Source organism: Kwoniella dendrophila, chromosome 6 (assembly GCF_036810415.1).
Source record: "Kwoniella dendrophila CBS 6074 chromosome 6, complete sequence".
NCBI lineage: Eukaryota > Fungi > Basidiomycota > Tremellomycetes > Tremellales > Cryptococcaceae > Kwoniella > Kwoniella dendrophila.
In genome coordinates this window covers 614,032-635,017 of record NC_089481.1, presented here as the reverse complement: position 1 = coordinate 635,017, position 20,986 = coordinate 614,032, and the positions used below count along the sequence as shown (strand labels likewise).

Here is a 20,986-nt window from a genome sequence, read left to right as displayed (position 1 = left end):
TTGTCGGTTTTCTCAAGCTTGTGACGGAAGACCAGATTCTCAAGATCTATTCTTGTAAGCTGCTAATGAAAGCTCAAAAGGATCTCTTACAAATTTCTGCTGCATTCAAAATCACTATCTTACCAAGGAGAAAGAAACTACCTCATTTCAAAATGCGATCATCTCTCATTCGACTGGCAAGTGCCTCACCTCCTTTACCTTTATCCGTGCAGCAAGCTTCAATACAACTTATACCGCCTATCCCGTAAGTGTTTTTGCCACCTAGTTGGATCCTTTACTCTAAGCAATCATACAATCTCGTACAGAGAAATATTGAATAACATATGTGTTGTCTTAGTTTATATCGACGTTTACTTAGAGCTCATCGAACATTACCACCTGAAATGAGATTTATGGGTGATTCTTACATAAAATCAGAATTCAGAGCAACAAAATCTACAGATAATCCATTACATATAATAGCATTTTTAACACAATGGAAATTATATTTAGATGAATTACAAGCTACTTCTATAGATAGTCAAGGTGTATGGAGAGGTAAGAAGTTAGACACGGAAGCTTTTGAAAGATTATCAAAGGAGCAAGTCGGTCAATTATACGAATTAATGCATGCTACAAAGGATGTTTGGAAATCGTGAGTGTTTTTCCCCCATGTAGCGATCTCAGCACATGAAGCCCCAGAAGTCTTCCCTTCAAGTAAACTGATACTTCTCCCTTGTTATCTCAGACCGGAACAGCTTGAGCAGGAAGCTCAGGCTGCAGGAGTCGCTGAATCACAGCCGATCGAAAAAGCATAATACCAATATACATGTATACATTTATTAGTATCAACAATATAGAATGTTACAATATAGAATTCTGTGTGGTAAACAATCTGAAGAACACTGACTTCTTGACGAGTCAATATTACTAATAAACAAAAGTTTTATAGCGAAGGATCGGCTTAAACGATATTTTTCCTTACTTATTTTTAGCTTAGCTCGCCTTATACCGCCACCGGTCATGAATGGTAACAGTATACCGCAGGGCAGACTTGATCCGAACTTTCGATCTGCACACGAATACGCAGAATCTTGGTATGTGGATAGATAAAATGAGGGTATACTGTTAGTCGTACATCTCAATAATTGTCAAAATCTATATTTGGGGTCAGCACGATAGTTCTCCAATTTGACGAATGGCTAACTTTGGTTGTCGTCACTCAGTTAGGTTACGAGGTCTCGACGTTCCAGATGCTTTTCATCTAATGGGGTGGCTGAAACGCAAAGTGTCTGTTGCAAACAGGGATGGAGAACGTTGGACGGTGGTCATATATGGAAATTTGGTAACGAGGTCATCTGGAAGTCCCTCGGATATTGAGCAAGGTTTCCAATCTATTGAATATCAAAAGGACATGAAGGTTGCTTGACGACAAGCCGGAAACGGATTGTCCAGACCGAAATACACACAACGGAAGAAACCGACAAATTCCGTCTGTGCCTGGAAATAGACGTTTCAAGTCAACTTTCAAAGTTGGTAAGGGGTATCAGCTTTATTGAAGATCAATAGTGACCGAGCAATCAAGCATAATATGCCTCATTTTCAATACTAGGGGTATCGATAAACGCGTTTCAATTGATTGGAATGGGCGGAAATGGTAAACCTAATTGAAGTTGCAAAGGAAGGTGCATATGATCGCTCAGCGGATATAACCATTACAAAGGAGTTCTAGATAGATATGTGGATCGAGGGATATCCTTTGGATTGAATAATTCCATGAGTTCGCCAAGCCAATCCTAAGGTATACAACCACAATTTACACAATAATCCTTTAATCTCGATGACCGGATTCATCTATTTAAACTCGTAGATTGAGGCGTTTTTCTCACTTAACATCTCCTTTCTTTCTTTCAACAAGTCATTCCATTTCAGCCCTCTATCCGTTTTTTACTGCTGTAAAGAATTGAATATAAATACGATAAACATTACCTGGTGTTCTGCTTTATCGATTTATCCATCCTCTCCCTCTAAGAAACATATTCGAACCCATACATTCTTTGTCAATTTTTTATCATCGTCTTTTCAATACTCACATATACCTCCAACAAAGTTACATCAAATATGACTTCCACAATTTTCATTGCGCCCGCGTTGATCGCGCTGCTTCCATTACTTCCTTCAGCCACTGCCCATATGGCTTTCTACTCTAAATCCATGTATGGTGCCGGCGCCGACGGACAATACGAACCTATGGCAGGTCTACCTTTCAATCAATGGGTAAGTCTTTCTTAATTTCACGTCATATCGCTTTTGTACATCGTCATCTAGTACCATCTCATCGCCTGGTTACTCCCTTCGCACTGTTGCCAAACAGAACAAATGAATATGGATTTCAATAGCTGACTAAAGAATCTTCTTTAGTGGTTTCGAGGTCATGCTGGTGAAACACCTGCTGAATCCACAACACTTACCGCTGGTGGTACACTCGTAGCCGATATTGCCTGTCGAGCCGAACATTCAGCAGCTTTCGGTAATCCAACTGCTGATGCATGTCCAAATGATTCAGGAGCATATCATGCAGGAGGTACAACTGATTCACAAACTGGATGGGAAGGTAATTCAGAATCAAACTTGATGGGATGTGCATTAGCTATAGCATATAAATCATCTGCTACAGAAGTTCAAAAAGAAGATTTTACTGTATTTTCCATTCAAGAAAATTGTGTTAGACAAAGAGAAACTTCATTTGAAATTCCATCAAATTTACCTTCATGTCCTGAAGGTGGATGTGTGTGTGCATGGTTTTGGCAAGGTTATAATTCAGCAAATGAAATGTATATGAATGGATTTAAATGTAATGTTGAAGGTGGTGTAGCTACAACAAATTATCCAAAACCAGTCGCTCCTTCAAGTGGTTCAATTTCAGGTCCAACTCAACCTTTCTATTGGGCAAATGAAGATGGTAATATTCAAGATCCAGGAGATGGTGATTTAGATGCTAAACCAAGTTATAATTCTAAATGGGGTTGGACAAATGGTGCTCAAACTTCAGCCTTCTCAGGATCAGGCGGCGCTGCTTCAGCTGGTGCTTCAGGTTCCTCAACTGGTTCATCAGCTGCCGGTGCTTCCCCATCATTAGGTTCAAATTCAGCTTCTCCTTCTTCCGGTGCTAGTGGTTCAGCTGCTTTAGGCGCAGCTTCTGGCTCTGGTGCTGGTTATGGTTCTGGTACCGGTGCAGGTGTTGGTGCTGGTTCCGCTACAAAATCTGGTAACCTTGCTGCCGCTACAGGTAATGCAGGCAACGGTGCTGGTGCTGGTGTTGGCTCAAGCCCATATGGTGCTGAAACAGGTGAAGATGCTACTGGTCTTGAAGGTGAAGAAGAAACCGAAGGAAGTGAAACTGGTACCGCTACTACCCCATCAACTTCAGCAGGTGGCTCAAGCGCTGGTTACGGTAATGGTGCTGGATCAGGTTCAGGTTCCACTCCAGCTTCAACTTCTGAAGATGCTTCTACTGCTGCTGGTGGATATGGTGAAGAAGAAGGAGCAGCAGGAGCAGAAGCAGAAGAAGAAGCTCCAGAAGAATATTCAGCTGTTCAAGAATCATCATCAGGATCTTCATCATCATCATCACCTTCAACATCAGAATCAGCCGAATCTGAAACTGGTAACTCTTCATATGGTAGTGGTAACAGAGGTTCAGGTAGAGGTGGTAGACATTCAGGTGGTTGGGGTAATGGTAGGGGTCAAAGTGAAGATACCGAAACTGAAACTGAAACTGAAAGTGGTTCTGAATCTGCTCCAATTGGTCAAGCTCTCGTTGCTGAATCTCCATCAACTACTGAAACTGAAGAACAAACTGGTAGTGGTAGTGGTGGTGAACCTGGTAATTTAGCTTTAAATGCTAAACCATCTCATTCATGTACTGAACATGCTAAATCAACCGGTGAAGAAAGAAAAAGAAAAAGAAGTAGATTATTCAAAGCAGCTTATTCCTCTTAGAGAAAAACTGGATTTAGACGGATGATAGTAATCTCCATATTTAACCTTTTGCTTCACTGTTTCCTTTTTCGTTTCGTCAACCAATCTTGTTTCCCTTTTTCAAAATTTTTTATCATATTTTACTCGTGGTTGGATCGTTTGATACGATTCAACCTTCCTCGTTTCTTTTTCTCTTAAGTCTGGATGTTTCCCCCCTGCCTCTCACTTCCCTTTCCTCGCAAAGATAGTTACTTGTACTTGTACTTCTTCTACATTTCGATACTTAGTAGATAGACAGTATACACTTGCTCGTAACTCATGCATTACCATTCAATCTTATCGTAAATGCATGCGATTTTCTGGTTTAAGCATCAGTCAGTCCGCAAATATAAAGTTACCTTTCCCAACGGAATTGTGCTAGAATCTATACACGTACAATCATAACAATGACGTTGATACTAAGATCGAGAAGTTTCAGCAAATTGGTTGCTATGATTTCTACATCATAATTCATTATATTTCATTATCCACGAATATCATTTATACGAATGTACAAGTCAACGAATAACGGGTTGTAAACAAGACGAGGACGAAGATGAAGGGAAAGAGGTGATGTAATCAAGGTGGTCTAAGGATTTATCGGAGGAACAGCATTTGAAGATTTTGATCTACCTAAACCTAAACCTAAAGCCATTTGTCTTGAAGGTAATTGTAAACCTCTTAAACCATTTCTTTCTTTATCAGTATCATTCCATGGACTTGATGATGATGAGAATGATGATGATGAAATACTAAAATTGTTTGTATTTGTATATCCAGCTGAATGAGGTTGATGTTGATATTGATATGATGGATTTGATAAATCTTCTTGTGAATTTAATGCTAAATTACTATGATTTCTTGAAGATGAAGATAATGATATTGAAGAAGAAGCATGTTGATTATGATTATTATAAGGATTATTATAAATTGGTGATGAAAATGATCTTGTTCCTCCGAGTGTAATAGCTGACGAAGGAGTTTGATTATTGTTCATGTGTTGGTTGTATGGAGTTGTAGCAGAGTTAGGAGTTGTAGATGATGAAAACGTATTTGATGAAGAAGTATTTGGTGTCAAAGTTGGTTTTAACGAAGAAACTTGAATCAAAATTGCACATTCCCTTGTTGATTGAGTCAATTTTGAACATGATTGTCTAACATTTAATGGGAATTGATGTTTTGATGAAATGATTTTAACTAAATTTGAAACTTTGATTACAGTTTTAATGAAACTTTGTAAATTATTGAATAAATCACTTGAAGTTGAATTTGAATGAAACGATGCAGGATTGGCTCTTAATCCCATTAAAGATTCTCTTAATCCTGCAGTGATTTGTTCTGCTGCAGATAATAATTGAAGTAATTCTTGATGATGTTTGACTGAGATTGTTGAAGGTCTTCTACTAGACCTGCCATTATCAGTAGAACTCAAAGGGGTAAATGGATGATGTCCTAATCTTGCTGTAGCTTCGTTATTGTTATTATTATTACTCATAATAGAAGATTGTGATCCAGATTTTTGGTGAACGGCAAAACCATTGGGTGGTGAAGATGCACCTATATCTTCAGCTAATTTCAACCAACATGTAAATGCTGTGTCTGTTGCAGTTTCTATAACATCTAATAAATCTTCATCAAATACACTAGCTGAAGATGGTGTAGGCGGTCTAACGTCAACTGATAATTTCCTTGATGGAGCGATTGGCGGATTACTAGTAATACCATTTCCATTTGTAAATGACATTGCCATTGCATGACTTGATCCAGATGATGAAGATGGATGATGTCCACCTTGCCTTGAATTACCAGGTATCATAGCAATGGGTTGTTGATGTGAAGGTACAACTTCTGGAGGTGTGCCAGGTATAGTGAAAGGTGTACCATTAGGTGAAATGGTATTTGTAGAAAATACAGGAGGTGGAATTGGCGCTTGTTGACTGTTTTGGGGTTCTTCCTCCTCCTCTTCCTCTTCTTCATCTTCCTCAACTTCTTCAGCTTGTTTGTCAAGAACGATTGTAGCAGATTCCGAAGGTCTATGTCTGAGATATGTTGCAGGAGTTGATAGTTGATCGGTTGAATTCGTTTCATTCGATCTTGGTCCACCAGGTGAACCCATCAACATTCCTCTTTCAACATCTAAAGAAGAGAATGATCCAGCTTGTCTTCTTGATTTACCTATTGTTCTCAAACTTGTTGCCGTTGCGTTAGTATTGACTGTAGCCGGGACAGGTGAATCTTCCACTTGAGGTACTAAAGGTGAACCTCCAACGGTAGATTTCGAAACTGAAGCAGGTGATTGTGATTCTCTTCTTTCAATAATTGGTGAAATCGGTGTACGTCCACTTAATGACCCTGTAGGTACCATTTTCACACCTCCCATCGATCTCATCGCTAGTCCACCTACATCAATCACTAATAATGGTCTAATTTCTGATAAAAGAGGTGACATATTTTTCCAAGAACAAGCTATTTCAGCCATAGATCCGTATATCATAGTTAACAATGTTCTTGTATATCTGACATCATTGGTTTTTAATGCTGGAATTTGCAATTTTAATACAGCTACAACTTTAGCAAATACAGCAACACTTTCTTTAGCTGCATCAATGACGCTTCTAATCGCATGCACAGGTGGCGAATTCCTTCTTGACATCGAATCGAACCGATCTAAAGCATTGATCAAATTGTTCATATATTGTCCAGCAGGTTCCATGACTCTTGTAAAGACACTTGCTACACGTTCGTTGACTGCAAAAACCAAATACTGTCGTAATGCTGAATGTAATTGGGATAAAGCATAAAGAATACCTCTTATGGCGTCCATAAATTTAAGTAAAGCGGGTGGAATAGATTTTGATATTGACGATACTGGTAAAGTACTCAAACGTCGGAAATAAGAGTTTCTAGAATCATCAATTTGTGGTCCTTCTTGACTATTTCTCTTCTCTGCTATTTCTGCACTTGCAGTCATATCTCCTGATGTACGTCTCATCATTTCTATAGAACCTTTTCTACTCATAATTCGACTTCTTTCTTGACCTGATATGGTTGGTCCAGCAGTAGGTGAACGTATCATGTCACCTCCCCAACCTCTACCAGGAAGTTGAAATTTAGGTACACCTGGTGCAGCAATGCCTAAACCCAATGGTCGAGTTTCTTCTATTGGTTGTCCATCATTTTTCCTATCTTCGATAATCTGAGCGTGACTTTGCCTTAAGTCCGGCAACGATTTCTTCACTGTCAAACTTCCGCTTAACCTTTGTGAGGCTGTATAGCTTGCTCCTCTCGTATGGCCCTGAGCAGCTGGAATCGTGGGTGGTTGTGGTAGATTTACAGATGGGACTCGAGAATGAGCTGAAGACTCGGTCGAAGCTGAAGGAGGTGAAGTGAACGAACTTGAGGATAAATCTCGATTATGTCGAGGACGATAAGGCGAATATTGACTTGGTCCAGGAGATATACTTCGAGCAAGAGCATCATCTGAAAAGGTGGCAGATCTATTACGGCCCAGGGTGAACGGACGGGAAGGTGTATGTGGTCTATCGTCAAGGTTTGGAGGAGGTATAGATCGTTTCACGGTATCTTGTGAAAACGATGTTGCCATTGGAGACTCGAGGCGAGATTGGAACGACCGAGCTGAGGCTGACGTGGCTATAGAGGTTGCACTGAGCGGTTCCTCTCTGGCAATATCCAACACGATTAGCTATAACAGCAAATGCTTTGAGTAAACGATGAGGATATCGACTTACTCATGAAATCGATTAGGTTCTTCAGCTTGCTGAAGCAGTCTAGTTGAATCCGCTGCTCTTTGCCTCATCCAACTTTTCATATTCTCGATCCAAGGTCTCAAATCCTCATCTTTCTTGTCTTTTCCGGAGGACGATCCAGCTTCACCACTTTTCGATTTAGATTGATCAGCACTCTCAGCAAGAGGTCCAAGTACTTCTTTTGGCTATATGTAAACATGATTATCAGCTCTAGTAGGTTTTATCCGATACTGTTAAGTGGCTATGTCTACTTACAGGCCATTCAATTGGATTGTGATCTACTTTAAACACTTTTAGACTGGTAAATTGTACCACATAACCAGGTAGAGTGTAAATCTTATTATTCGTAAGGGAAAGAACCTTCAATTTACTTAGTCGTCTGGGATCATCAGGGAAAGCAGTAATTTTATTCTTAGATAGATCAAGAATCTCCAAACCGGCTAATTCGGTGATCTGCAAAGGAAATGTATAAGCATATGATATCCTCAGGCGCAGCGTACGTTATTACTGGAGCGGAAATCCGATACTTACAGCTCTTGGAAATTCCGTTAAATAATTGCCTTTCAAGTTTAAATACCTTAATCTAGATAATTGAGAAAATTTGTATGATATAGAATCATTCGTCAAACTGTTGTAAGACAATGCTAGTCTACGAAAAGGACTCGTCAGCTGTATGATCCAATTATTTCGAGCAAAAAGATATTCGTCAAAAGAACACCGAAACTTACCTACAAACCCCTTTTTTATCCTTGCCTACACCTCTTTCAAACAAGTCTACTATATCATCAGTTATCTTCGTCATACTCTGCCTTGATATATCCAAAGTATCACCTTCATCTTTTGATTTCCCTGAGATTTCTTTGATCTTATTTAACATGTATTCTTCCGTAGGTGGTCCGTTATTATTGTTATTGGTATTTGTAGGTGGTGTAGTGGAACTACCATTTGTCCTTAATCTACCATTCCCACTTGTATTTCTACTACTTATTCTACTAGTCCCATTTGGTGATTGGATATTACCATTACCACTTGTAGGTGAATGTAAGTTTGAAGCTGAAGTGGATCTTAATCCACGTATGACATTTGCAACATCATCGTTATTCCTATCTCTTTCATCTGAAGTTGATGCTGAATTAGGTGACAGAGGTGATGGTGAGGTCGTTGATCCAGATGCAGACGATACAGGTAATCTATCATAACTATTATTGTTTGACTGTGTTGACCCTAATGATCTTGATGATCCATGTCCGCCAGATGTAAGATTTGGTCTCACGTTATTATTATGATCAAAGGTAGTATTTATTGGACTCAATGAATTTGGTGTAGTTCTAGGTGATAAGGCTGAGTTTGATCTTAGTCTTGAGCTCCAATTATTATTACTGATGTTTGTATTTACGCGTAAATTAGTTTGTGAATTTGTTTGTTGAATCGGTTGAGATGATTGAGGATTGTACGGTATACTACTATTGTACTGGGATGGAGTAGGTGTCATTGTAGATGAAGAAGTGATTGATAATGATGGAGAAGAAGAAGAAGGATTCAAAGGTGGTAATGATAATGACATCGTTAACCTGGTTCTGTTAAAATCGTAAAATATCGTTTAAAATGCGTTTGTGTATACGAGAAGAAGAAGAAGAAGATGATGATAGATGATGATGAATTGCAATTCTACCTCTAGATGGCGTCAGGCTTGTATTTTATCTATAATTGAATTGTTAAAAAGCTATAGTGATTGTAATGAGGTTATGATAACATTTTGTGTCAACCGAAAAGATAATCTTTTTGTGGGTGTTTTTGATGAAGCTGAGTTGGTAACGCGAACAGTATACCATCTACCGTATATCTATCTATCTTGTTGTTCTATATTGATCAATTCGTGTTCGATTGCTGAGATACCCAATCAGGATTCTGCTTATCCCAGGATAAAGTAGGTGTTGATGATGTACTTGGAATGATCGGAGTATGTTGGGAAATATGTTGTGACTTGAAGGTAGCCTGAGCGCTTGTTTAGCGGCAAAAAGGAAATGGAAGAAAACAAAAACAAAAGTTAAAACGTCCAGCGTTATTCAAGGAGGTATCCCTTCTACAATTGTAGGTTTGGAAGATATATATAGAGATAAAGAAGAAAGCTCAAAATTCGAAAAATAGCACTCAAGGTCTACCTACAACTTCGACCAAGCATCTATCTTCATTGAGATGGTATAAATGGAACACAAAGCGTAAAATGGTAAAATAAAAGAGAGTGAGATCTTCAGTGGCGTTCTCCTTTTATGTGATTTTCCTAATACAATTCAGGCTTCTTCATTAATCCTAACGGCATATGCATAAAATCATCAAGTTACCTGAACTTCTCTAGATTTAGGTACGATTCGTAGATGCATAGATACATCCCAATCATCAATCATATATGTACAATCGTATGTATCGTATTGAAGATATGGCTTCTTCTCTTTTCTCGTTCGTGTGATTGTTCTCCTTAGAAAGGACTATCGAATCCATTGACTAAAGCTCTAGCTAAATTTCTCGCTAAAGCTAATCTGACTTGATCTAATTTCTTCCATCCATCTCCATACGTTACTTTTTTTCCCTCTGCGACACTATTGCTTTCCCCATTCTCAATCACTTTATCGCTGGATAAACGTTGAAGATACTGTATCAACTGTTCCAAATAATCTTGTTTGGCGAAAGATGCATTTGATTTAACTTCTTCCAGAACTCTGAGTAATTCGAAGGTCTCATTTGATGAGAACAGTATATCGGAATCTGTATAATAAAATATCAGTTGAATCGATTATGATACCATGTTGAGATTATGCGTTCAAACTCACCTTCAAGCAAATCTATACTTTCTACTAATAGAACAGCCCAAATGCCAACAGGTGCAATACCACTAGTTAACAAAGTGACTAATTTTGAAGCTGCTCTGTCTTTTGCGCCTTGAATTAAGAATAATAGATAATCTCTAAATTCAGATAGGAAAGTAAGTCTAGAAGCAAATATACTTAATGCTGAAGTTGCAGGTAATTCAGGTAAACCTGATTTTGGATCAATTTGATTTTGCAATTCTGCTAACGCAGTTGGTGCTTCACTTAAAAGTGTTGGTGGTAATGTATCAACTAATCTCAAAAACTCTTCATCGCCTATAAGTATCCAATCAATCAATAATCAGTTTGTCTCTTTCTTTCTGATGACCGAGCTTGCAGCAAAAGAATATACTGACCATGCGTTATATAATAATCTAAGATTTTTTCGGCAATTCTTGATAATGCCCAACCATCACCTGCCATCATGCACATACTGGCAGCCATACCAAATTCACCTTTTCTAATTAATTTACCAGCTAATATCTGTGAAATCATTTTGAATTCTTCTTCAAGTTTAAATTCTCCACATGCTGCTCTAATTTCATCAAGTAATCTTACAGCCTCTTCTAATTCCTTTGTTTCAGCATCTAATCCTTCTCCTTCGACGACCTCTACATCCATACCTTCTGGATTGTCACTCTGTTTCTTTTTACCTTTTGATTCACCATCTAGAGATATTGATATTCGCATTATATGAGATTTCAGCCTATTCCTTCCTTCTTGTCCAGCATAATACAAATAATCACATATCACTCTCCAAAATGCTGAGTATTTCGGATTGTTCTGTAAGATTTCAGTATATTCCAATAAGAAATAATCTCGTAAAGGTATTTCGAACCTTTGTTCATCGTCTGGAATAAGCTCTAGCTTGTCAAGTAGATCACCAAGATGTGCTGAAAGCCATATATCAAGGTCGTAACAACCCATCAAAGCCTAGAATGCCCGTCAGCTTGTCATAACGAGAAAATCGTCATGCAAACAAGCTTACCTTGATGATATCTGCGGAACAGAGAGCAGATTGAATCGCATCTTCGGCTATAGTAGAATCCACTGGTATTTTATCTAGAATAACAGCCATAACCTCACTGCTCCAATAATTTAGCGATGAATATGACGATACCAAGGAAGAAGGAGCTCACGGTAGATGATCTCTTCTCATATCAACGTCAACCAAAATACCCCAAGCACCTAAAGCTTCTCTCCAATCTGAAGCTTCTTCTAATATTCTTTGAGGTTTACCTTCCATTAATTCAATAATTACTTTAAAATCATTTTCTATTGAATTGGTTGTGTTATCATCAGAAAACCAATGACCTTTTTGTTTATTTCCAATAAAATTAATTAATTCAACTTTAAATTTTGCCAACCATTGTTTATGTGATTGTAAAAAATCTAAATCAATTCTCCAACGTTCTTCAGTTGATCTAGGGAAAATAGATAAATGTTGTACTAAAATTGAAGATAATTTTGATATTCTTGAATTTGAATGATTATTTAATGATCTCAAGAATGATGCTGCAGGTAATTGAAATCCCCTTAATATACATCTTGATATGTACGGGAAGAATGATGGATGTTCCCATGGATTCTTTGTTGACATGATTTCATTTCCTTGTGAATTATCAGGCGCTATGATATATAAGATAAATCAGCTAAAATTCACCATTGAAGCCGAACAAAAAACAGCTAAACATACCTGGATTGACATCATTAACCCAATCCAGTAACTCTTCTCCCACTAATCCTTCTCCTTTACCATCAGCAGGAAGATATAGAATTTCTGCTAGGTTGAGTATATTATAAGACGCTGTGAACCTGGTTCGAAGTTCAATCTATAGTTCAGTGAGAAGTAATCAGTAAAATTGTTCATGACACATTGAGCTCCCGATATATACTACTACTTACATCAACCTCTTGATTACCTTTCAATTCACCCAGTTGATCTAAATACAAGTCTGACAATCTACGCATATGCACTATAGTTTCAGCGTCAGGAGGACCTAATAAACCTTCTATTCCAACTAAATTTCCTCTTTTATCCCATGTTTGAGCTATTTTATCTATTGCAGCATTGGGTAAACGACGTGAATGTGATTCTGCTACTATCTGCTGTAATGATGTGAAAAGGAGATGTGATTCTGTGTATAATTGTATGAGGGGATCTGGTAAAGAAGATAAAGAAGCGAAAAATATCGTTCGATCGGAAATGGATAAATTTGATTCGGACAATGTCGAAGGTTCATTAGGGTTTGATGATGGCTAAAAGCAATATCCGTTGAAAGCATAAGCGATACCGTCAAGTATTTACGTCAAAAGAAGATCACATACCTTTTTAGTGATCCATGAAGCTATCTCACCACCTACAGGTGATACAATAGCATTTATAGTTCTACCTGAAGATTTCCATTTTTTCTTCTCTCCTTTGGTATAAGCAGCAGGTTGTAGATGAAATACTTCTACCTCTTCATCTTCTCCGTCAAGTTCTATCTGATCATCTTCATCTATATTTTTAGTTTGCTGAGGCTGACTAGAAGCTGTGGTTGATGTTATGATCGAAGTAGGAGCGAATGAATTTGATGATCCAAAGGAAAAACTAGATGGACCGGCGGAAGGTTGCTCTTTCTGAGTTTGTGGTGCGAATGAGAAAGGTGAACTCGCCGATGAGCTGGAAAATGAGAATCCTGAAGGTGCAGGCGCCATATTACTGAACGTATCCTGCCTTGCTTTCAAGACTGTAATTGAATTGACTTTAATGGTCTATATTGCTGTCATAGAGGAGATTATTGACGCGAAGAAGATTGCATTTAACTTTTGAACATGAACAACATCTAAAGATCAATTGCTTTTGCTGAATGTGGCACAGGCCGAGAAATACTACAAGTTACGTAAGTAGCTCTGTTGGGACAGTGAGAAGTGGAGAAGACCGCTTCTTACCGCTATTACGTTGGTGTAATTATGATACGGCAGTTACGGCCCGACTGAAGATGAGGTTAATCCGTTAATCGAGTATTAGGAATCGGGAGATTAGGTGATCAAGGTAATTACGATTATTTGTAATAGCGGTTAAAGTATACTTTAGGAATGACATGACATACCTTGATTTGAGATCCACTAAATGACATATGGACCTTTTCCCAGGTAATCAACCCCCCAAACATCAACTACCAACTGCTATATCCGCTTGCTCGGGGGGACTATTATATATCTCCCTTTCTTCTTTCAACATCTTTAATCTTCTCATTTGTTTATCTTTTCCTATTCTTGACGTTGACCTATAATCCCCCTTAACTTCTTATCAAATTAATCAAAATGTCTACCGGAAAACCTGCTACTCGTGAGTAATGGCCTAAGTTTGTCTTGAGTTGATAATAGTATCTTTATGTTATGGATCAACGGTACTAACGGAAATGTTTGTTCGTCCTTCCTACAAACAGAATACCAAGCTTGGAAAAAACTTCAAGAACTTCATTCATCTAAACAATCTAAATTAGTTTTAAAAGAATTATTTAAATCTGATCCTAAAAGATTTTCAACATTTTCAAAACAATTTAAATCTAGCTCCCCTGAAGTATCATTATTATTAGATTATTCAAAAAATTTGATTGATGATGAAGTTTTATCAACATTATTTGAATTAGCTAAAGAATCTAATGTAGAAACATTTAGAGATGATATGTTTTCAGGTAAACATATTAATACATCAGAAGATAGAGCTGTTTTACATATCGCATTAAGAAATCCTCCAATTGATAAAGGTGGATTTAAAATTAATGAACAAGGTGTAGATGAAGTTCATGATGTTTTAAATCATATTAAAGAATTTAGTAATTCAATTAGATCAGGTGAATGGAAAGGTTATACTGGGAAATCAATTGATACAGTAGTAAATATTGGTATTGGTGGTTCAGATTTAGGTCCTGTAATGGTTTGTGAAGCTTTAAAACATTATTCTAAAAGAGATTTAAAATCTTATTTCGTATCAAATATTGATGGTACAGACTTAGCAGAAGTTTTAAAACTTTGTAATACAGAAACTACCCTTTTCATCGTCGCTTCAAAAACTTTTACAACTCAAGAAACTATTACAAATGCTGAAAGTGCTAAATCATGGTTCCTGGAACAAGCTAAAGACGTGAGTGTTTCGTTGACACGACATCTTTTGGCTTTTAACTTCTCCTTCATCCCTTTCGTTCTTTGCTCCTTTCTTACTACCTCTCGTAACCGATTCTCATCCTTCTTCCGTTCTGTTCAATTACAATTTCTCCTTATCATTATCACGAAGCATTACTGCTCCATTAGATATATCGCATACCAGACTCAGCGCTAATACCCCCAATCCCTCGCAGCAAGTTCACGTTGCCAAACACTTCGTTGCCCTTTCCACCAATGCTAAAGCAGTAACTGCCTTCGGTATCTCTGAATCCAACATGTTTGCATTCTGGGATTGGGTTGGTGGTCGATACTCACTTTGGTCAGCCATTGGTCTTTCCATCGCTCTTTCAATCGGTTACGACAACTTCCAAGAGTTATTGAACGGTGCTCATGAAATGGATAAACACTTCAAATCTGCTCCTCTTGAAGAAAACTTGCCTGTCATCCTTGCTTTAGTTGGTATTTGGTACAATGACTTCTATGGTATGTTCAGCCTCTGCACCAACTTATTTTCCTATTGGAATGGAGAAAGCTGACTTTCAATGGTACGATCTTCATCAATAGGTGCTCAAACTCAAGCTCTCCTCCCATATGACCAATACCTTAAAAAATTCGCCGATTACTTCCAACAAGGTGATATGGAATCCAACGGTAAAAGTGTCACCAAAGATGGTTCAAAAGTAGACTACGAGACTGGTGTAAGTTTGCACATGCTCATTAGATTTAAAGAAGAAGAATGCTGACCCACAGCTATAACATAGCCTATCATCTGGGGTCAAAGTGGTACCAATGGTCAACACGCTTTCTACCAACTCATTCACCAAGGTACTAAGCTCATCCCATGGTAAGTCAGCTACTTGACAAGCATTATGCCATTTAGCTGATGCACGCAATAACAGTGATTTCCTCGCTCCCGTTGAAACTCTCAACCCTATTTCAGGCGGTAAACACCATGAAATTTTATTATCTAACTTCTTTGCCCAACCTGAGTGAGTCGTGACCCTTTTCCCTTCAGCTTGGTGGGTCGACGGCTAAATGTATTCGGCCTTGATAGAGCTCTTGCATTCGGTAAAACTGAACAAGAAGTAAGAGAAGAACTTGGTGCTGAAGCATCTAAGAATGCTGCTTTAGTCAAATCAAAGATTTTCGAAGGAAACAAACCAACCAACTCAATCTTATTCCAAAAACTTACACCTGGTACACTCGGTGCTTTAGTTGCTTTATATGAACACAAAATTCACGTTCAAGGAGCTATCTGGGGTATCAATTCTTATGATCAAATGGGTGTTGAACTTGGTAAAGTGAGTAAAAAAACACTTACAAATCTTCTATGATAATATATGAAATAGATAGAAGAAAAGAGTAGAGATGCTAATGTTTAATGTTATTTATTATAGGTTCTCGCTAAGAACATTCTTAAACAACTTGGTTCAGAAAGTGATGTTCAAGGTCATGACAGTTCTGTAAGTTGTCAATGTCTCTATTCTGTTTCTCCACGTTGGATTGACTTTACAGTAAGCCATCATACTGATATACTTTTATATTTAGACTACCGGTCTCATTCATTTCTACCAACAAAACAGAAAATAAATGGATTTCTGTCAAATCTGAATTATGAATATTCCATTTGATTGAACTGCGCATATATAATCAGATTAGATGGATGATCGAAAGAAGAAGAATGAAGAAAAGGAAAGATAATCAATTTCAGATTTATGTTAATGCAATCGTTTCTTAGAATGTCAAAACTTGTGTACCCTGTCAATACGTATCGAAAATGCATACATTGATTGTGAATTTTCTGTTTTACGAAATTACAACATTATTATGAGGCCGATAGCGTTATTATACTTGTTGTTTATTGACTTGAAATGATAAGTCTATTTAACTATTATTCTAAATTATTCTATAGGAAGAGCTTGAATATATTCAACAATCTATTCTTTTTAATACTGTTTCAAAGCCTCGTCTATCATAATGTATTTTCATTAAATCTCTCTTTCTTTTCCTTCTTTATTGTCGTTCTTACCAGTTACTTCAACACGATTTAACTCTTTAGATGGTGATCTTATTGGTGATTTCGATTCTTCAATTTTACCGAAAACATCCCATACTGGAGGAGTAAGGTTTGATGTAGTTGTTGGTGAACCAGTCTTTACCTCTCTTTCACCTGCCCCTGCTACACCAGCTGATCCACTATCCATCGTCGTATTTGTTATATTATGCATTCCAACCGATGAACTTCTAAATTGCCTATTCATTGGAGATCCCTTAAGTCTTTCTTCATCATTATTATCATTATCAAGCATAATCTTAGGTGAATTTGGATTGGGCGGACCAAAACTAGGTTGTCTTACAGTATTACTTAAAGAACTAATTGCTCTAGGTCTATTAGGTTGTCTTTTTGCTCTACCACCTGTACCACCTAAAGCATAACTATAATTGGATGATGCAATTGAATCAGTTTGTGAGATATATGAAGATATAGTTGCACCTCTATTTCTACCACTTTGACTTCCTAAAGGTTGTATACTTGGTCTTTCAATATTTACTGAATTCGAAGGGATATTAAGTAAATTAGATTCACCTATCTGAAGTATACCAGGTGATCTTGGTGTTTTAGGTAAAGAAGATAAACTACCTCTTCTTAATGATGATGATGATGATGGAGGTAAAGGTAAATCTGATGTAATGGGTAAATTCGAACAATTTGTTATTAACGGTGGTCTAATTTTAGACCTTGATCCTAGTCCTGATCTAGATGAAGATGCAGTAGATAAGTTTGATAATGCCCTTGGTCTATTTACTGATCTAGGACTATCTCCATTGGCTATTGAAGGTATTCTCAATGAACCTCCTCCATCCGGAATAGGCGGAGGTGGAAGGAATTCTTCATCTTCATGTATAGTTTCTACTCCTCCTCCTCCTCCTCCTCCTCTTGCTTCTTGACCTTGTTCTAGATCTTGTTCTTGATTTTGATTTTCAGATATTATGATTAAATGATGTTCAGCTTGTGAACCTAAAGCTAAACAAGCTATAATTGGATTAGTTATCCAACCAACTACAGCACCATAAATACATTTTATAACCATTGGTGACCATTTCCATTTATCATCTGAAACTAAATTATCATGTTTATATATTGGTCCTAAAACTATTATAAAAATTAGAAAAATGGGTAATCCAAATATAATACCAATTGCTGCACCTTGAGCTAAAGTCAAGAGGATCCTTAATGGTAAAGCCGCCGAATTTTCTATTTTGGTTATTGAACTGTTTTCAGTTCCTTCAAAAATGAATCTAATTAACATTTTGAAATAATAAACGAATCCTCCTTTTCTGCCTTTCATGGATTTCTCTCCTTGTTGAACAATCTGTTTTTCTTCAGGAGATGGCGACGGCGATGGAGAAGATTGATTTTCTTTATCTATAACATTTTGTTTGGGCTTCTGTTTTGATGAATTTCCCAAACGATTTATGATTTCCCTTGGATCAGGTAAATGTTCTACATGAGGCCAAACAAATGCTAAAGGTTTTACAGCATTATGATGTAAATCTGTATGTACTAATGTTGAAGTAATCAACATTGATGCTAAACATTGTATAATTGGTGTTACACCTAAATCACCTGCTATTGTATTTTTAGCTAATACCCACATCTACATATAATATAATAGAAAAAATCAAAACGTCAGCTTTCAGATATTATATAATTGGGATTCAGATTATAGCCAGATAGTTCTTTATAATCGATTCAATGAGGAGTTTCGCCTGGAATTGAGCGAAAACTTACCCTAATATCCTTTTGACCGTGATACACTGTTCAATCTCATCAGCTTACATGCATCATTTACAATCATAAAAATTTGTAGTCGACTTACTAGCATAAGCAACAGCAAAATTGGCACCACCATCTATAATCTGTTCATCAAAGCCCATATTAGCTGATACTCCACATGCACATGAAGTGACTCACCCCTGCTCCCACACCCTGTAAAACCAGTAGATAGAACCATTGTCTATTGCTTAGCGGTGTTGGGAATGGTGTGAAAAGCGATTTCATCTTGATTGGAGAAGCCGCTGACAGGGCCACCAGCTATTCCAACGCAAATGACAAGATGGTAATCTACTATATGTATTACAAGTTGGTCAGGTATGCGTATTAAAGACAGAGAATCAAAAGATGGCACGATGATCTGATGTATTTCAACTTTTTATCAAAGCATACGCGAATCAATATTATATATATATTGAATTCATATAGTATGCACGTGGTAATGCTTATCAAGATTTGTTTGGTTCCGATCGCCTTAAATGATGCACTAAATTAAGATTCAAGGTAAATTGGGTGGCAAATGCGTAATCGTCTCTGTTTCGATGGCTTATGGCTTGGCGAGCTTTTGGTATATACAGCTTAGCAATATGATGAATGGAATGTTGAATGATTATTATAGATTATACCAGAATATCAAAAGGCTTATTCATCTGTCAATAACCTTATATACATATATATATATATAAATATATATCAGATATTGATCAAGCAACAGAGGAATCTCGTTAACGAGAAATACAAAAACATTCGTTTCTCACTGTAATTCATAATTGACGATCAACAATTCTCCCCTTACATCCTTGCCACCTATCTTCCCTCATCAAAGAAGCATATCAACAATGACAACGATAACACCGACAGATCGATCAGAAATGATGTTTCTGGGTAAAGAATGTAATCATCCTGCATGTCATTTACATGATTTTTTACCTTTTTCAGTGAGTTTATAGTATGAATCAATATCCTTGACATCTCTACCAAAAAAAGGAGTATTCATAACTAATCATGTAATTATATATTACAATAGTGTCCAGCATGTAAAAAATCATATTGTCAACCACATTTTTTACCTTCTTCACATTCTTGTGAATCACCTTTACCTTCAAGTATGGTAGATAGAATAGCACCAAAATGTCCAATGTGTAATGAAATTGTAAAATATACAAATTCATCAAATCAAGATCCCAATGAAGCTGTTGAAAAACATATTTTATCTGGAACTTGTTTAGGCTTTGAAGGTGGTCAACAGAGAAAATTACAAGAACAAAAAAGGAAAAAATTAAATGGAGAAATATGTTATAAGAAAAACTGTAATAAACAATTAATAGTTAAAATGAAATGTGATGTAAGTATTCTTTTCAAACCGTATATCATCTCTCTCAGTCGTTCAGACTGATAACCTTATGTATCCCTTCATAGCAATGTAATCACTTTTTCTGTCCAACACATCGTCATTCTTCTTCACATACCTGCTCACCAAATAATACACCTTCTTCTTCTTCAATCAATCTAAGTCAGCCACAGCGGCCAGCAGGAAAAGCAGCTTTTTCAAGATTAATACCACAATCAATGACACCTCCTACCTCTTCGACCTCTTCTACCACTACATATAAACCTGTGACGAATCCATCAGTAAAAGCCGTACCATCGCCATCGAACAATGCGCCGACGCCGATCACGGCATCAACAAATAAACCTTTGGATGCTAAAGCTGCTGCTGCTGCCGCTGCACTCAAAAGAGCAGGTCAAGACGTTAAAGTACCGTTCGTGAAGACTAAAGTCGAAAAGTGAGTAGGCACACTTCGAGTAATCGCGAAAATCGACTCATCGCTGGTATTTTAAAAATTTGACAGACGTTCGCAAGCGGAATTGAATTCGACGATACAAGCATTAAAAGTTAGGCATGATAAAGGTCTACTTACAAAAGCTGAGGAGGTGAGATTACAAAACCTCATTGCTTCTCATTAAAGCAAAACAACTCCATACACAGAAAAAACCTTCACTTATGCCGTGGTTCAACTTAGGTCAAATATGCTGAATTGATAGGTGAAAGGGAATCAAGTAATAGGAAATTCGGTTCTAGTTCTGGTACAGGTGCAGGAAGTGGGAAAAGTAAAGGTAAAGATGGGAAAGGTGATTGTATTATAGCTTAATCGGTTGATGTTGTTGTAACTGTCATCAAAAGAAACATGGAAAGATAAGCTCGACCTGGGTAAAAGGGATTTTCTACTTTCACCCGTCGTTAGCAGGATCAAGCATGAAGACAAAGGGGAAAGGAAAGTCAAATTGTATACAATTAAGTAGTCTTAATACCCAGCATTCCCATACTTGTTTGTATATTTCATGTACATAGACCATTAAATATGTTG

The 20,986-nt window shown here is 37.3% G+C and overlaps 7 protein-coding genes across 7 annotated transcripts; 4 read left to right on the top strand and 3 right to left on the bottom strand.

Annotated features, from left to right (window-relative positions):
* Nucleotides 1-152: 152 nt before the first annotated feature.
* Nucleotides 153-797, top strand: L201_004800 (acetate non-utilizing protein 9, mitochondrial; the record flags this gene model as incomplete). Its single annotated transcript, XM_066220538.1, has 3 exons — nucleotides 153-244; nucleotides 338-634; nucleotides 728-797. 3 exons carry the CDS (start codon nucleotides 153-155, stop codon nucleotides 795-797), a joined length of 459 nt encoding a protein of 152 aa, XP_066076635.1.
* Nucleotides 798-2,100: 1,303 nt separating this feature from the next.
* On the top strand, nucleotides 2,101-3,981 carry L201_004799 (uncharacterized protein; the record flags this gene model as incomplete). Its single annotated transcript, XM_066220537.1, has 2 exons — nucleotides 2,101-2,256; nucleotides 2,401-3,981. 2 exons carry the CDS (start codon nucleotides 2,101-2,103, stop codon nucleotides 3,979-3,981), a joined length of 1,737 nt encoding a protein of 578 aa, XP_066076634.1.
* Nucleotides 3,982-4,588: 607 nt separating this feature from the next.
* On the bottom strand, nucleotides 4,589-9,330 carry L201_004798 (uncharacterized protein; the record flags this gene model as incomplete). The annotated part of the gene is made up of 5 exons (XM_066220536.1): nucleotides 4,589-7,679; nucleotides 7,749-7,951; nucleotides 8,022-8,219; nucleotides 8,298-8,415; nucleotides 8,495-9,330. 5 exons carry the CDS (start codon nucleotides 9,328-9,330, stop codon nucleotides 4,589-4,591), a joined length of 4,446 nt encoding a protein of 1,481 aa, XP_066076633.1.
* Nucleotides 9,331-10,242: 912 nt separating this feature from the next.
* On the bottom strand, nucleotides 10,243-13,330 carry L201_004797 (uncharacterized protein; the record flags this gene model as incomplete). The annotated part of the gene is made up of 8 exons (XM_066220535.1): nucleotides 10,243-10,529; nucleotides 10,595-10,906; nucleotides 10,987-11,563; nucleotides 11,619-11,715; nucleotides 11,770-12,259; nucleotides 12,327-12,462; nucleotides 12,536-12,889; nucleotides 12,959-13,330. The coding sequence occupies 8 exons, from the start codon at nucleotides 13,328-13,330 to the stop codon at nucleotides 10,243-10,245; spliced, it is 2,625 nt and encodes an 874-aa protein (XP_066076632.1).
* Nucleotides 13,331-13,939: 609 nt separating this feature from the next.
* L201_004796 (glucose-6-phosphate isomerase) lies at nucleotides 13,940-16,372 on the top strand (the record flags this gene model as incomplete). The annotated part of the gene is made up of 9 exons (XM_066220534.1): nucleotides 13,940-13,964; nucleotides 14,065-14,762; nucleotides 14,977-15,265; nucleotides 15,347-15,480; nucleotides 15,544-15,626; nucleotides 15,682-15,771; nucleotides 15,837-16,083; nucleotides 16,180-16,245; nucleotides 16,331-16,372. The coding sequence occupies 9 exons, from the start codon at nucleotides 13,940-13,942 to the stop codon at nucleotides 16,370-16,372; spliced, it is 1,674 nt and encodes a 557-aa protein (XP_066076631.1).
* A 398-nt stretch (nucleotides 16,373-16,770) lies between these two features.
* L201_004795 (uncharacterized protein) lies at nucleotides 16,771-18,845 on the bottom strand (the record flags this gene model as incomplete). The annotated part of the gene is made up of 4 exons (XM_066220533.1): nucleotides 16,771-18,441; nucleotides 18,576-18,601; nucleotides 18,664-18,703; nucleotides 18,759-18,845. The coding sequence occupies 4 exons, from the start codon at nucleotides 18,843-18,845 to the stop codon at nucleotides 16,771-16,773; spliced, it is 1,824 nt and encodes a 607-aa protein (XP_066076630.1).
* A 611-nt stretch (nucleotides 18,846-19,456) lies between these two features.
* Nucleotides 19,457-20,770, top strand: L201_004794 (uncharacterized protein; the record flags this gene model as incomplete). The annotated part of the gene is made up of 5 exons (XM_066220532.1): nucleotides 19,457-19,555; nucleotides 19,645-19,962; nucleotides 20,037-20,404; nucleotides 20,471-20,552; nucleotides 20,642-20,770. The coding sequence occupies 5 exons, from the start codon at nucleotides 19,457-19,459 to the stop codon at nucleotides 20,768-20,770; spliced, it is 996 nt and encodes a 331-aa protein (XP_066076629.1).
* Nucleotides 20,771-20,986: the final 216 nt, after the last annotated feature.